The 16,046-nt window shown below is 35.2% G+C and overlaps 1 protein-coding gene across 2 annotated transcripts; it reads left to right on the top strand.

Moving 5' to 3' along the window:
* The first annotated feature begins 29 nt into the window (after positions 1-29).
* Positions 30-6,393, top strand: Flo1 (flotillin-1). Of its 2 annotated transcripts, XM_017609715.1 has the most exons (8): positions 30-234; positions 959-1,034; positions 1,096-1,450; positions 1,993-2,004; positions 2,671-3,141; positions 3,223-3,366; positions 3,430-3,594; positions 5,114-6,393. In XM_017609715.1, the coding sequence occupies exons 1-8, from the start codon at positions 183-185 to the stop codon at positions 5,129-5,131; spliced, it is 1,293 nt and encodes a 430-aa protein (XP_017465204.1). In that variant the 5' UTR covers positions 30-182; the 3' UTR covers positions 5,132-6,393. The 2 variants fall into 2 exon arrangements, with proteins under 2 accessions (XP_017465204.1, XP_017465205.1); XM_017609716.1 differs by lacking the exon at positions 1,993-2,004 and having other exon boundaries at positions 31-234.
* The last annotated feature ends 9,653 nt before the right edge of the window (positions 6,394-16,046 follow it).

Raw genomic sequence — 16,046 nt, 5'->3', positions numbered from 1 at the left:
ACGTTCTCTTATTTTACATTCTCTCTTAAAAACCTGTCAAAGCGGTGTTTATTTTCATTGTATTTAGTACTATTTTATTTTAGGCGAAAGGAGTTGAAAAATTCGTTGCATCCTGCAGATAAATTCTTATTACAGCATCTTGAAAGTGAAATTAAAACTTTTAACAACAATTTTGACCTAAAATGACGTGGGGATTTGTAACCTGTGGCCCCAACGAGGCGCTAGTAGTTTCGGGTAAGCATTTTATGCAAAAATTAACTTCAAATTGGAATTCTAAGGGCAGCAAAGAAAGTGAATTTGTAGGTATGTGACGTCATTTGAGGATTTATTGATTTTTTTATGCGTTATATACTACTGTACCAGTTATCCTAATTTAAATTTATGTACATACAAATGTTCTTTGCAACAGGCAAAAGTATTTAAATAATTAAATTAGGACTTTTGTAATGACCTTGATAAATGGGCGTAATACTGCAATATGTACATATTTATGGGTATTAATAATTGTTATTGAATGAGCTCGGTAGCCGCTTATATGCATATAAACGTAAATACATACATACATACAAATGAAGATAATACAAAACCGCGTATGTGAGGTTGCATAAATTATTTTGTAGATACTAAAAACAGTCGTATTTCGAAATGGTTCTCTCTTTTATAAAGCAATCATATTTCTGGCAAGTACCTACATATATTTCAGGACGATTAGATAAGGATTGAGCCAAGAGCTTGTGCGAGCAAATCTAATGCAAAAAATGTCAGTTACGCGGCTTTGCAGAATGACGATACGCGGTTTTGTACTTCAAACGACGATTTATGTATATTAAATATTTACATGTGCCTACGTATATTTTTATCGATGTGTGTATTAAAATATTTACATAACTAATTTAAATTATAACAATTATACCTATATGTATTTACGTACTCACATACATTCATATCTTCCGCACAGGATGCTGCCATATGAAGCCACTGTTGGTGCCTGGCGGTCGAGCTTTTGTATGGCCTACCATACAGCGCGTACAAAGGTAAGTTTTTGGTTTTTAACTCCGAAGTTCAACAATATTTTAAATAATATCTTCTTCACAGAATTTCCCTTAACACTATGACTTTGCAAGTGGAGAGTCCCTGTGTTTATACTAGTCAGGGCGTTCCCATCTCGGTAACTGGCATTGCACAAGTAAAGATTCAGGGTCAAAATGAAGATATGTTATTGACCGCATGCGAACAATTTCTCGGTAAAGGCGAATCTGAAATACAGCATATCGCATTGGTTACGCTAGAAGGACATCAGCGTGCCATTATGGGCTCCATGACGGTTGAAGAGATTTATAAAGATCGAAAAAAATTCAGTAAACAAGTATTCGAAGTGGCTTCGTCCGACTTGGCCAACATGGGCATAACCGTTGTCTCGTACACCATTAAAGATCTCCGTGATGAAGAAGTGAGTTTTTAAATATGTACTTAATAGCATTAGGTAACATATGTACATTAACATTTACTAGATAAAATTTTACTCGAAACTAAATAATATTTATTTCCGCATCCTTTTGTTTTTTTTTTTCGAAATCAAATATCAGCAACTGTAGTATATTCATACATACTCATATCGTTTGTACTAATCGCACTTTTTTCAATTTTATATGCAAATGTTTAAACCTATTTACTTAACTTTATAAATTGCGTATATTTTCCTTCTTTTCTTTTAAGTTGCTTTTCTTAGTTTTGTTTTATTTTTTTTTTTTTTATTTTAATGTAATTTTTTAATCATTTTAATTTCTAAGAAAGTTGCTATTTTTTTTGCATAAGTATATTTTATGTAAATTATTAATTCAATCAGCAAAAATTTCCTTTCACTTTCATGATTGAAATTATTTGTGAGTAGTTAGTTTGAATGACTTTCAGCTCTAAATAATCTCTTCTTTTTTCGGAATGGTGAATGCGTACTTAATGTGGTTTTTACAAATTACGTTATTTGTGATGAAGGGTGATTCAAAGGTACGTTTAATATGTAAAACTATAAAAAATGTATTAGCATAGTTTTGTATTGATGTTCATACATGATAATAAAAAAAAAAATCTTAAAAAAATAATAGAAAAATACTAATGTATATATGTACAGATTTTTACACTTATTTTGTACATGCAATGTATATATACATTCATATATGTGTATGAATGCAATGTATATATATATAAATATGTATGTTGTATGTATAACAAAATTTTGACTTAATGATTTCGCATTTTTAAACAATTAATTGTTTAGAATTTATAACTGAAAATGAAAATCTAAATCCACATCAGAACTATTTGCAATTAAAAAATTTGCACTGACTTTGTTCTGGAATTGTATTTTAAAAGTTTTTCATTGACTATTAAAATTACATGATAATACATGTTCTAAGTTTTCATTGTTATATTGATACGTGATTATCCGTTATTTGAAGAACTGAACATGTGTAAAAAAACACTTGCAAGATGTTTTAAAAATGTATACTTAACTAACTCTCAATCAAACAATACGTAAAAGTGAATATTTACCTTTTGTTACCCCGCATACTTTGTTACATCCTTGCCTTGATTACATCCACAATAACACTTAGTTATTAGCTAATGAAGCTACTAATAAATTCATATGTGTTATATCTTAATATGTTTCAGGGATATCTTAGATCTTTGGGCATGGCTCGCACTGCTGAGGTTAAACGCGATGCTCGCATCGGTGAAGCTGAGGCGCGTTGTGATGCACAAATTAAAGAGGCCATCGCTGAGGAGCAACGTATGGCTTCGCGTTTTCTCAACGACACCGAAATCGCCAAGGCACAACGTGATTTCGAGTTGAAGAAAGCCGCCTACGATGTGGAGGTGCAAACGAAGAAAGCCGAAGCGGAAATGGCTTATGAGCTGCAGGCGGCAAAAACCAAACAACGTATCAAGGAGGAACAAATGCAAGTGAAAGTAATTGAACGTACTCAGGAAATCGCCGTACAAGAGCAGGAAATACAGCGTCGCGAGAAGGAGTTAGAGGCTACTGTACGTCGACCAGCTGAAGCTGAGAAATTCCGTTTGGAAAAAATAGCTGAAGCAAATAAAATGCGCGTCGTTATGGAAGCAGAAGCAGAAGCTGAATCGGTATGCTATGTAGTTAAATGCATGTTGGCAGTTTTCGGTTAAAATAGTATTTCTTTTTTTAACTTTATGATTTCTTTTTAGATTAAAATTCGTGGTGAAGCTGAAGCATTTGCCATCGAAGCAAAGGCTAAAGCTGAAGCTGTACAAATGGCACAAAAGGCCGAAGCTTGGCGTGAGTACCGTGAAGCGGCCATGGTTGAAATGTTATTGGAAACTTTGCCTAAGGTGATTCACATTTGTTGTTGTAACGTGTGTAATATTTACCGGTAATTTACTGTAATATAATAGATTGCCGCCGAGGTTGCTGCGCCATTATCGCAAGCTAAGAAGATTACCATGGTTTCCAGTGGACAGGGTGAGATCGGCGCTGCCAAATTGACTGGTGAAGTATTGCAGATCGTCAACAAAGTGCCAGAATTGGTTAAGAACATTACTGGGGTCGACATTGCCCGGGTACGTCCAAATTCTGAATTTATTTAAAAGAGCAAACAATGAAAGGCGTAGGGCAGTAGTAAAGAGAAAAAGTAGAAAATGGTAGTATTTATTTTCAAAACGCTACGTGGAATCAAAAGACTTAATTGCTATGTTATTAAAGCAACGATGCATTTCTAGAGCTTGTCGCAATACTGACACATCTAATACTATTGCTAGTTTGATTTAAAAGTAAACAAAAGTTTTTGATTTTCTATTTTATATCCCAGCAACACCATGAATAAATCTTAGGTCGGTCCAAAAACAGTAAAGTCGGGATTGTAATGCCATCACCCCCTAGGATTGTACTATATCGTAAAAAAGTATACCCCGCGCTTTGAGCGACCGCTAAATATTTTTTGATTTCAAAATAAAAAAACAGGGGTATACTTTTTCTCGGTATAGAACAATCCTAGGGGGTGAGAGCATAAAAATTCCAACTTTACTTTTTCTCATGTGTTTTTGGACCACCCTAATAAATACACATCTTTGTCAACGCGAATTAATAGGTTCGTTCGCGTAGCTGTTAATTGTTCATGTTTAACCAAAACTTACACGTTTTTGCGTTCGCGTACGCAAAAAACTTGCAAAGTAGGGGAAATTGAGAGAGCAAAGTGACATTTCATTTTGAGGGAAGCTGTTAGTTTCTGTTGGAAAAATTTTTGCCAACAGCAATTTGCCAACAGGGAAACAGCTGATCAAAAACAGCTGGTTGGCATTCACGCAAATCACAAAATTTAATTTGATGGTTTAGAAGATAAAAATTACAAAATGCGACTAATTAAACTTGTAAGAAATAAGTAGTTATTTGTTTAATCAATAAACTGTGTCAGTATAACACTTTGCGATGACTTTTCGTACGTTTTAAATTTTACACTTTTGTATGTAAACAAAAATTATATCAGCTGTTCGTCTAACTTGCAAGTTTCTGCAAATTTTCTGTTCGCGTACTATTTTGGATATTTCTCTCTTGTGAGCGAACAGATGACATTTCGCCGGAATTTGGCAGTTGGTTGGTTTCTGTTGGAGATTTTAAACGAACGCACCTAATATAAGATGGTGGTGGTAGATCAGCTGATTTTGTGAATGTGTTTCGTCCCACGGCTTCGAATGTCAAATTAAAAAAATTTGTTTGAATTTCCACACATACAGATTTTGACAAAGCAAAAACAAACTAATGCAAATTTTTGTTTTTGGAATTCTGCTATCACCTTATATTAATTCGCCTTGGATGCACAATTTTAGAAACCAAAAATTAAAATAATTTGCCGATTTTTTATTGAAAATGATAAAAAAAACGGTAAAACCTACAATATATATAAATTTGGCAAGTTTAAAATTTAAAATTTATCTATAATAAAAAGTTTTACAATCATATAAAAACTCGGAAGTAAAAAATGGTAAAATTTAAAAAAATTATGTGTGTCTTAAAATTTCTAAGCACAATTAAACACAAATCAATTTAATTTGCTATTTACACGTTCTTTTTTGTTCATTTCAGTCTGTGCATGCTGGCTAAATTAAAAAAAAAAACACTATGCTTCTACAAAACAACAACAACAATAATGTATGAAAACCCACACGAACTGCATAAAAAGGTAAAGGTGTCAAAATTCTTAAACCAAAGATTTAAAAAAATGCGACAAAAGAACAATCGGAATATAACAACGATAAATTTAGGAAAAACGATTTTCAAAAAGCTTAGATAGACCTTGAAATTAACACATTCAATAAGATCAAGGACCTTTTTTGAATACTCTACAAGAATGTGGTTTTGAAGAATTTGGCATTTAATAAAATATAGTAAGATGACGCTAGTCTTAAACACAAATTCTTGAAGATTATAAATAATAATAAAGAAATAAACGAAATTCAAGTAACAAAAAATATAAAGAAATATGCTTGAAACTATAACAACTGTACTACTTCGTGATTTGCATACATTTTTTGTGTATATGTATATACTATAACATTTACAATTTTCAAAATATACTCCATATATGAAGGCGTGTAAAGCACACACTTGTATTTTGTACTTTCTTAAGTAGCAACAAAACACAAACGCATTCGCACATATTCACCAACGCCAGCGTTTTTTTCGCTGCAAATAAAATTGATTGTAAGTGAATTTTTATTTCAAGAACTACACGGCAGATTAACAAAACTATTTAGCCAGTTGAATTTACGGAAACTTTAAATTATCTTAAATTAAACAGATACATGTGTATGTATATAAGTTCGGATTAAGCCAAATTTTGTCTTAAAAGCAACTCATTTAATCTGCAAAACATGAATTAAATATTGAAGGGTTGTGTAAATAAAGTTTATGTGTGCATACATACATTTACATATAAGCATTATAAATACATATATTCAAAAGATTTACATACACATTCAAACACGAAGCTAAATGTCTTAAATGTGTTCTGTGGAAGTGAAGATATAGTGCATTATTTTTCAAAAAGTTCAAAAGATGTATCAAAAGAAGTTTTCACCAAAACATATGTATATGTAGAATTTTTTTTCATACGATATGCACATATATACATATTTTATATACTGAAATTAAACTATCTACTGTTTCTTGGTTTTATTTATTTATCGAACAAATCAAAAAGTTCAAAAGATGTATGAAAAGAAGTTTTCGCCTAAACATATATGTTGAAATTTTTTTTCCATACGATATGCACATATATACATATATATATTGAAATTAAACTATCTGTTGTTTTTTGGTTTTATTTATTTATCGAATAAATTAAAATTTGTACTTTTTTGGAAACTGAAAAATGTACTAAAATTTACCTTCACGGCCATATCCAGCTTTTTGTCACAATGTTTATTTTAATAAAGCACACAAAAAACGATAAAATATTAACCAAAACCGTGGGTAAAACCACTTATCCAGTTAAAATGTGCGAAAAATGTGTTATTTAATTTTATTTGAGCCTTTAAAAATAAAGAAAAGATTTGCTTTGCACATTTCGTGTCACTCTTTGCAGTGGGAGTTGCAAACGACGAAAATATTTACGAAATTACATTTTTTTAAAGAATGTGCATTTATCTATTAACACGAATTATTATTTTTTATTTTCAATTTTATATCGCAGCTTGTGTCTGTCCTAAATTATATTACCAATGTGTGTATCAATATTAAAATTTTTGTAACTCAATAAAAATCTTTTCCAACTACGAAGTTTCATTTATCCATATCAAACATCTGTATATTGTATTTAATCGTTGCTGTGGCTAGGTAAATGATTAGAGGTGCGTACTACCACTCCGTAGGACCTGGAGTCGATCACTGGTGCGAGCAGCATCTAACTGACTAACCAGAATGTAGTACCACAGCGACAAGCTATTTCGCTAGCTACATCAGCAATAATACACCACAACCATAGCTACACATTGTGGGCAGTCTAGAGCACTTAGAATATTTTAATTTTTGACAGCTCATGCTACATACAACAGCCCCACCTTTATGGTTAGCCAGTAAAGACCCCTTTCAGACACGTCAAGTCTTCCCCTCTCTTATCACCTCATTCGCCTACGAACCGAGCAGACTTGAAAGCAAGACTTGACGTGTCTGAAAGGGGTCAAATTAGAAAACTGTTTCTTCTAACAACGGTCGCCTCTCTGCAGGCAATGTTAAATCTCCGAGTGTATTTCCGCCATAACAAATATTCTCATAAAATCTATTGTATAACAACATTAGGACACAATAAATTGTAGGAGAAGCTCGGCTTAACACTTAAAAAAGCGTAAGCACCAAATTTTATTATTCTTCTTCTTTGGCGCTTTAACCGCCTAAGTGATTTTGGGCGAGCTCAACACAGCACGCCAGTCGTTTGTCGTCTGTGCCAACTGACGCCAATCGGAAATGCCAAGTGAAGCCAAGTCCTTCTCCACTTTGTCTTTCCATAGCAACCTTGGGGGCCTTGCTCTTCCTCTGTTCCTGCCATCAAGACCCACTCAGAGCTGGAGCGTCGGTGTCCATTCGAACGACAATGCTACGCCAGCGGAGCCGCTGTATTTTAATTCGCTGCACTATGCCCATGTCGTTGTAAAGCTCACACGGCTCATTGTTGCATCGTCTGCGGTACACGCTGTCGCCAGCGCGTAAAGGCTCGTAAAATCTTTATCTCGAATACTCAAAGAGCCGCTTCAACAGATGTTTTCATTGTCCATGCCTCCGCGCCATACACCAGCACAGGCATGATGAGTGACATTTAGAGCGTGGTTTTCGTACGTCGGGAGAGGATTTTACTTTTGAATTGTCTACTCGTTGGATTTCCATGCAGACATTATTATCGGTTTTAATGCTGATTCCCAAAGAAAAGAGATTATCTACTTTCTCTAAATTATAACTGCTAGCAATGACGTGGGTGCCAAGCCGCGAATGCACTGACTGTTTGTTTGATAGGAGGAGTTACTTGGTCTTGTCCTCGTTTACCACCAGACCCATTTGCTTTGCTTCCTTATCCAACTTGGAAAAGGTAGAACAGACTTCGCGGTGTTTGTCAACACCCCAGCAATTGCACGCTCTTGTAGTAAAATGTTCCTGAGCGGTTCATTTCTGCAGCTCTGTCGCCCTGTCTCAAATCCCGTCTCTGAGAGGTCTTTTCCAATTCTGTGGTATTGCTCGACGTCCTTTTACATAGCCATATTAGTTTCGCGGGGATACCAAATTCAAACATCGTGGCATAAATACAATTGCTTTTCGTGCTGTCGAAAGCGACTGTGAATAGACAAATGGTCTTTGGGGAATTTGTATGCTGCTACAACAACAACCGTTCCCACGACAGTCGGGTCTACGTAACCGGAACGACCCAGATTTATATCTGGCCAAGGACTGTCACTCCAGCAACACTCCCCAAAAAGTCTTTGGGGAATTTGTATGCTGCTACAACAACAACAACAACAGACAAATGGTCTATAGTGGATTTGCCTGGTTTAAAGCCATACCGATAAGGTTCAATCCGTTCGTTGACGGTGGGCTTCAGTCTTTTATACAATACACTCGATAAGATCTTGTAACCTATGCTTAGATGGCCTAGGCTGATCTCGCGGTAGTTGGCGCGGGCAGAGCACACTTAGGCCCTTATTATGAGCCGCATTCGATTTTCGATCTTCGCTGGCTATCGAAGATCGAAAGTGAAATTCGTATTATGAGCTATGCAAGCGTGTCGAAATTTTCGTTGAGTATCGAATTTTCTGTCGAACAGAATTTTGCTTTCGATGGTGTAGCGAAGTGTTAGAAAATTGTGAAAAATGTATGATTTTGTATATGTTTTCTTACATTTTGGCGGCTAGACACTAATTTTAAACATTTTTTATTAATTTCATGCAGTTCTAACATCGTGAATACTAAACACAAGCTCGAAAGGCTGGTTTTACTTGTGAAAGAAAATCCCAATACTCTGTTGGCACGATCTCTGAGAACAAAATCGTAGCGCTGTTGATAGTTTTAAAATATTTTAAATAGATTTGGCTCACAAACGCCTCTTTAGATGGTCGGAACTTTTTAATGAATCTGTAGACAAATTTCTTAAATATATTTTATATCAAAATATATTCGAAAGACTAATAAACTTAAACTCTCTTAAACATTTGCTACTCCTGGCTAGTTTACTAAGCTCTCATCCTCTGACGAATCGTTGAACCAGAACTCGTTGTACTCATTTTACCACGTTTTTGTAAACTCGCTTTCTTTTTTATTTCATTTTAATTAGAACAAATTTACATAAATATATATGTATAAGCATACTATTTACTTTACTCGATTTGTAAACAAAGCTTCTCAGCGGTGAGAAATATACTATTGTGAACAACCTAAACGAGCGAAATTCACAATAGCGCTATTCTTCATCGAATGAGCGCCATAATACCGAATGAAAATTCGTTCGCTCAGCACTTTCGACTACAGTCGAAAATTGAATGCAACTCATAATAGGGGCCTTAAATTCCAGACGTCGGCATGCATTAATCTGACAATATTCTCCATAAGATTTCAATAATGCCCTCCTCGCCGTACTTGAATAGCTCTATTGATAGCTCCAGCAGCTTTTTTATTTTTCAGAAACGTAATTGCTATTCGTACCTCGTCATAGTCTGGCGATGGATTGGTGCTCGGCTTCGCCTTCTCCGCCACTTTCCGTGCTGATACCATTCAGTAGGGTGGAAAAGTGTTTCCTCCATAATTTAAGTACTTTCTGGGCATCGGTCGCTCAAATCCGGCGATACTAAATAAATGGGAGATATGGTTCCACTGCTTGCATATGTCGGTTTGTTGAAGAGTGCTTTCACAGAGCAGGTGTGTGAGTCGAGTGGCGAATAATCGTCTACTGTCTCTCACAAAATTATAGAATTGGTTTCTCGTTCTTCGATCTGGAGACAGCCACATAGTTTGGTGCATCTTTTCATGTTTGAACCTAGTACTGCATATTAATATGTTACGGGCTCCGGTGAAGTTGATCACCCTCAGTCCATTATAGGACGTTTCGTCGTGGTGGTGGAATTTTTCGACGGTGGCATTGAAGTCGCCAAGCATGATCACATCGTTGTACTTTAAACGTTTGTCGTAGGGTAGTCTCATCCAAGGCTTTCTGTTGGTTCATAATTAGAAGTGGTTTTTAAGTGGCGGGTCCCAAACCCAGCGCACAATAAATTGCTGGGAGAGTGGTGGTTTCTTAACGAATGTATGTTTATATAGCGAACCGCTTGCTCCAAGACCGACCGACACGCGCTTGTAGCCGCACCTACTGGTAAACAGACTCTCTTTCTCCCGTGACCCAAGGCTCCACTCGGATTGGTTACCGCATCTTGCACATGGGTTGTTCACGTTGCCAAGTGTGCGCGAACGAGGACGCAAGAGTCGGGATTGACTATAGCCGTGCATACCCAGAGCCAAAGACTATACCCCACTTGGCAATTCAAATCGGCACAGAACAAAAGCGACTGGCGTGCTCGATTGGACTCGATTATAATCGCATGGCGCTTACAGCGGCAATCAAAATGAAAAAGTAGCAACAAGTTTACTAAAGGAAACACCGCCATATTTTTTTGTTATTTTTTATTTATTATATATAATTCAAGATGCTCTAACACTGTGTTTTTTGTTTTTGGTTTTTTTCTTTTACATACAAACATATTTAGTTTTTTTTCTCCTCTTTTTACTTGTTCTTCATATTTTTCTCTCATATTTATTTTTTTTTGTATTTTGTGTATTCGTGTAAGTATGGCTTTGAAATGTGACTTTTATGGCTGTTTATTTATGTTTTCTTGTGTAGTTTTATTACAAGTTCTCCAGTTTCCTTAATTAATCGTTTTTTGTTGTTTTAATGTTAAATTTTAAATTTAATTTATTAGCAAGTAATGCCAAAAAAGTATCGATTACATTTCTTTTGTTTATTTCATAATTAATTGTTTGTTGCTTATGTACTGCTTTAATATTACTGTATAATTTTTGAATTCATCTTTTTTATTAATATGTAATAATAAATAATTTTTTTTTTTTACAATTGGGTTTGTATTTTTTGTTGGTTTTTGCCTTTTGTTGATATTTATGTATAATTTATAAGTCTGACTGCTAGGTTTAGTTTGCTTTCATTTGTCTTTAGTATGAGTGTAGTTTTTGAAAAAATATGTATCCAGCTGTAATTATGTATGTATGTATGTATGTGTTATCTAAGTTGCATGAGTGTATGCGTGTTTGTTATTTTTTCAAGATTTGCAGAACTAGTGACTGATTTTTATATTATTTTTGCGGTGACCATCATTTCTTGTTTGCTGGGAAAATTAATTCAAGATCTCTTGCATGCCGGCACTTACACAGTTGCCTACAAGACTGAAAAGGGGTACTGTCGATGTGCGTCCCCTGAAGAGTAACTTCAGATGTTGTTTTTTTTGCTTTACCGAAGGCAATCATATCGCCTGACTGATAAGTGCAGTGTCTTCCATCGAAGCCCTTTGGCAAAGTGAAGGCCGTTTGTCTCATACGGCATAGTAAGTCTCTGCCAGGGAACGTCACTATATTCGTTGACAGCCAGGCGGAATTGAAAACTTCCGGGTGGTAAAGTTGAAACAGTTCGGAAATGTCGTGCAACGCTGGCTTTACTGAGTCACGTCAAACGCACCCTCTGCTGAGTTCCTGGGCTCGGAAATACAAATTAGCGAAGCGGATAACATTCTGCTACCACCGATCTATTTCCTGCTAAGGGGGATTAAAGAATACAGCACAGCCGTAACTAACGACGTATGGATCAATCGGGAGGACTCTGAGATCTCAAAATCCTAGTGGCCGAGACTAATGTCAGAGTCGTACTGAGGAACCATTGACACTAAACCAATATGCAGAAAGGGCTGTTACTGGTGTCATCACAGGGAAATATGCTATAGTACCAATTCTCCACAGCGTTTACCAACAAGCTCTCCCTGAAGAAGTTGTCGGAATGAGGGTGAAGAGAATGGAATCACCACTTCTTATGACAATACCCAGCTCTCCAGATAACGCATCTTAAGCATTTGGGATCACGATTTTTCAATCCTCCAAGATGAGTTAGGGGTTGATAACACCGGCTAATTTGTGTGCGCTTTAAATCATGGTCTGCAGTGACGGCCAAGCTGCTATAAAGGCTTTGGAAACCATTCGTACCTCTTGAAGAACAGGGCAGGAATGTGAATTGGGGCTGAACTCCGTTTGAAAATGAAACGAGCTTACATTAATGTGGTTTCCGGGATATTGCAGAGCTTGAGGCCGATGATGAATTAGCTACAGACAGACCCTTTGGGTACATCTTTTATTTTGATGGACGATTGTAGCATAGAACATTTTGACTGATATGGTGCATTTTTGTGTCGGATGTGCAAACTGCATACATATACAAGTATGCTCTTGCCCCCAAAAAAGAGTCAGGTAAACTTGCAGAGGAGTAGCGATGTCCTATGCTCACCAATTTTTTCCTATCCTTTAGATTCCTCCTCTAGGCCTCTAGGTCTAGAAAATCATTTTGATTTTTCAGGGCCCCGTTTCTAGCGTTGGCGCACCGAATCAAACTACAATTTTTTCTCGAAAAATTTTGTAATTTTTGCAAGAGAAATTTTGTAAATGGACCTAAAATCAGCAACAGAATGTTTATAAAATGAGGTTGGTCCTATTTTCGAGAACAAACTCGTCCAAATTTTGTTGAACTGTGTAATTAGATGCTAGTTCATTCAATGTTTTCTGCGCCGTTTGCTGTGGAAATATCAGTAATGTTACAGGAAACTAAAAAATAAAATTTGCTTATGCAAACTGTTGTTTGATCTGCTGTTTGACTATTTTACCAAAAAATTGATTTGATTTAAAAGTATCATTTATTATGTTTTAGTTCTTATTTATTTTCTTTTCTTTTTTCTAGCTTTCTTTGGTACTTAGTAGTAGAGAAATAGAGCGCATATGTCAAAAAAGATTTAATTTAATTTAATTACTTAGTAAAAATATGCATTTAATTTTTATTCTTTGTATGTATGTGAGTATGCATGTATGTATATTACAATATCTTTTGTTTTTGTTTTCGGTTTTTTCGTATGTCCATATGTAAGCAAATGCAATGATGGCTAATAAGTACATACATATGTTTGCATGTTTAATTTTTTTGTTTACCTTATAATTTTCATGTAACTAAACTATTAAATATACATAAATGGTATATACATAAGTTTATGTACATTCGTGTATATGTATGTATGTATGTATGTATGTATGTATGCTTGAACGTGTATGCCTTCATGCGTGCGTATGGCCATATGTATGTATAAAAAGTATTTGGGTGCCAAAATTGAAAGTAATGGCAGCACCTTTTTGGCGAGTTCCAACAATTAAGCTTAAAAAAAGACTCGCAATTTATAATAACTAGCTGAGCACATTAAATGTGAACTTAGGAAACAGCAGTAACCGAATGACCGAATGAATGAGAAACGTCAAACCTTAGGCGCCTGTCACACTATCAATACGGATCGTAATATTTGGCTCGTGATCCATATAGATGGATTTCAAAATATTTAGAAAATTTCGTAATGCTACACGGCATGATCCAGGATCGCGATCCGTATTGATGGTGTGACAGGCGCCTTAAGGTAGGAACTAAGTAAGGAATTAAGTTTTTCAACAGCTGTGGCTTTCGATGCTTACGCCGAATATACAAATTTTAGCTAAATAGCATGCTCAAAGCCTAGGAGGCGCTAAAAGCATTTTAAGCGTGTTATCGAGTTCGAACGATAGTATTTGACGCTTCTCGATTTCAGCTCCCTCGTTTATGGCTGAAACACAATACCCGCGAACGACGAACTCACCACAGCGAAATTCACGCTGTCAAAATTAAAACACACGCAAGCATATGAAATTGAATACAGGCAAAGCGAAATGTGAAGTTCGCTCTCGGCGGCGTTTCGTATCGATAGATGCCGTATTTTGTTTTTTTTTTAGCTTTCAAAGTTTTAGAAGAAAACAAAACATATAGCAAAAAAGAAGCCTAAAGCATATCCTTGCAAAAACAAGACACGTCTCAGGTTTCGCTTGTACGATCAAACTTTGTTTTTTTTTTTGTTCTGGAGAGAAAAAATTTTATGTGACTGAACGCCAAAGTGCCGAGCCAATTATGGTGTGTGCCGCAGTCACTCAAAAAGGCCGTTTTCCGCTTCTTTTTCTTTTAATGAGCCGCAACCTGTAAGGGGGAAGACGCTATCATGGACATGCAAACAGTTTGGTCCGGGTGCCCTGGACATTTCAGCAGGACTCGGCACCGTCTCATAAAGCCAGATACACGCGAAATTGGTAGGCACGAAAAGTGGTCGTCATCATCGCCAGATTTGGGTCCTCTAGATAATGGCAAATTAAGAATTCGTGTGGTGAGAAACGCTGACACGAGAAAGGAATAGATGAGGATATCGTTCGCACAGCTTGCAATGCATGCTGGAAGAGGCTTGGACTCAATGCCAAAGCTAAAGGCGGTTGCTTATCAATTGAATGATCCGATATTAAACTCAAATATGTCCTCTAATATTTAGTAAAATAAAATAATTAAGAAAAGCAAAAACAACAAAGCAAAGTTTTTTTTTTTAAAAAGGGACCTACATTTTAATTACTCCATAACATCTCTAAAATTTCCAACTTCTCTAATCTAGCCCCCACTCCCCAGTAAACCGAAAGCATTCTGCTGCTAGCTTCAACAATTTTAGAAAAAAATTTGAATGTTACTTTTTAATCTCCGATTTTTTCTTCGCTGCACAAAATAGTAAAATTTAATTTTTATTTTTTTTTTGCACAAAATGCATAAGTTAAGGTTAATTGCTGCTTACATACACATGAAGGCACATGTGCTTCGTGTGTAAGTTTGTCTGCTTTATGCTTTTGTGCATTTATGCACATATATCTATGTATGTGTGTATGCATATGAACTTATGCGTCTATGACCATGTGTTTGTATGTTGTAAACAACGAAAGCGAATTATTTTAGGCTACAAATCAGATTCAACATCTATAGTTTGTCTACCTATAAAATGTAAATTTCTTTTTAAATATTTTTCTTTATTTGTTTTTTTTTTTCTTCAATGCAAATCCGTTTTAATTTTTTAATCATTTTATTTTTAAATAAAGGTTTTTTGTTTTTTATTTATGTATTCTCTTTTTGTAAGTTTTAATTTTATATTTGTTGCTTTTTTTAATTTTCTTTATTAATGCTATCAATTTTCATACATTTTTCAATTGTGTTATTATTTATTTACCTTTAATAATTTTTATTTTGTCCAGCTTTTATTAAATTATTTTAATCTGTCTTGTCATTTGTAAAAGATTTGAGTGTTATGTTAATTACAGTTAAGTGTTTTTTTTTTTGTTGCTTGCCTTTTCTCTTCTCCAGCCAGGTCTTTGATTCTCACGCACATATAAACGTATGTTTCGCTTGTTCGCTATGTAACAATGTTGAATGTTAAGTAAAAATCTAATTTGGTAATTAAATTTTCTGGTAACCATTTGTGTGCGTGGCGATTTGGCGTAAAAACAGCCACGAGTGTTGGTGTGTATGTAGTACAATATTTATTGGTATGCCATGTCGTATGATGAACGCACAAAACGGTTGGCTGTATGCATTGCACACTGCGTATACGACATGGCAAGCGGTGGCACAGTTCTCGTGTGCAGCAGCTCAAAACTACGAATGTGGTTTGTGGTTGTGTTTGCGATTGTATTTTCCTTGAGTTTTTTTGCATTTTTATTTTTTATTGAAGATGAGAGCAATTGTATGTGTATTGCTTGATACCGTAGCCTTGTGACAAGAAATGACGTTCTTCTTAATTTACCATGCAAATTTGACTACTTTTGTGCGTTTTTATTTACGCATTTTAACTTTAAATTACACAATATAACCCAAAAAAAATAACGAAAAAAAAACTAATTT

The sequence above is a fragment of the Rhagoletis zephyria genome, unplaced genomic scaffold (assembly GCF_001687245.7).
Source record: "Rhagoletis zephyria isolate East Lansing unplaced genomic scaffold, Rhagoletis_zephyria_1.1 Rzeph_scaffold_00249, whole genome shotgun sequence".
Lineage (NCBI taxonomy): Eukaryota > Metazoa > Arthropoda > Insecta > Diptera > Tephritidae > Rhagoletis > Rhagoletis zephyria.
Note: the sequence above shows the minus strand (reverse complement) of the source record. Positions and strands in the feature narration are given on the sequence as shown.

Excerpts from the sequence above, each read along its gene's own strand:
- Flo1 (XM_017609715.1), top strand. The coding sequence starts at position 183 with ATGACGTGGGGATTTGTAACCTGTGGCCCCAACGAGGCGCTAGTAGTT. Across the intron at positions 235-958 it reads CGAGGCGCTAGTAGTTTCGG|GATGCTGCCATATGAAGCCA; the intron begins GTAAGCATTTTA and ends TCTTCCGCACAG. Across the intron at positions 3,142-3,222 it reads CAGAAGCAGAAGCTGAATCG|ATTAAAATTCGTGGTGAAGC; the intron begins GTATGCTATGTA and ends ATTTCTTTTTAG.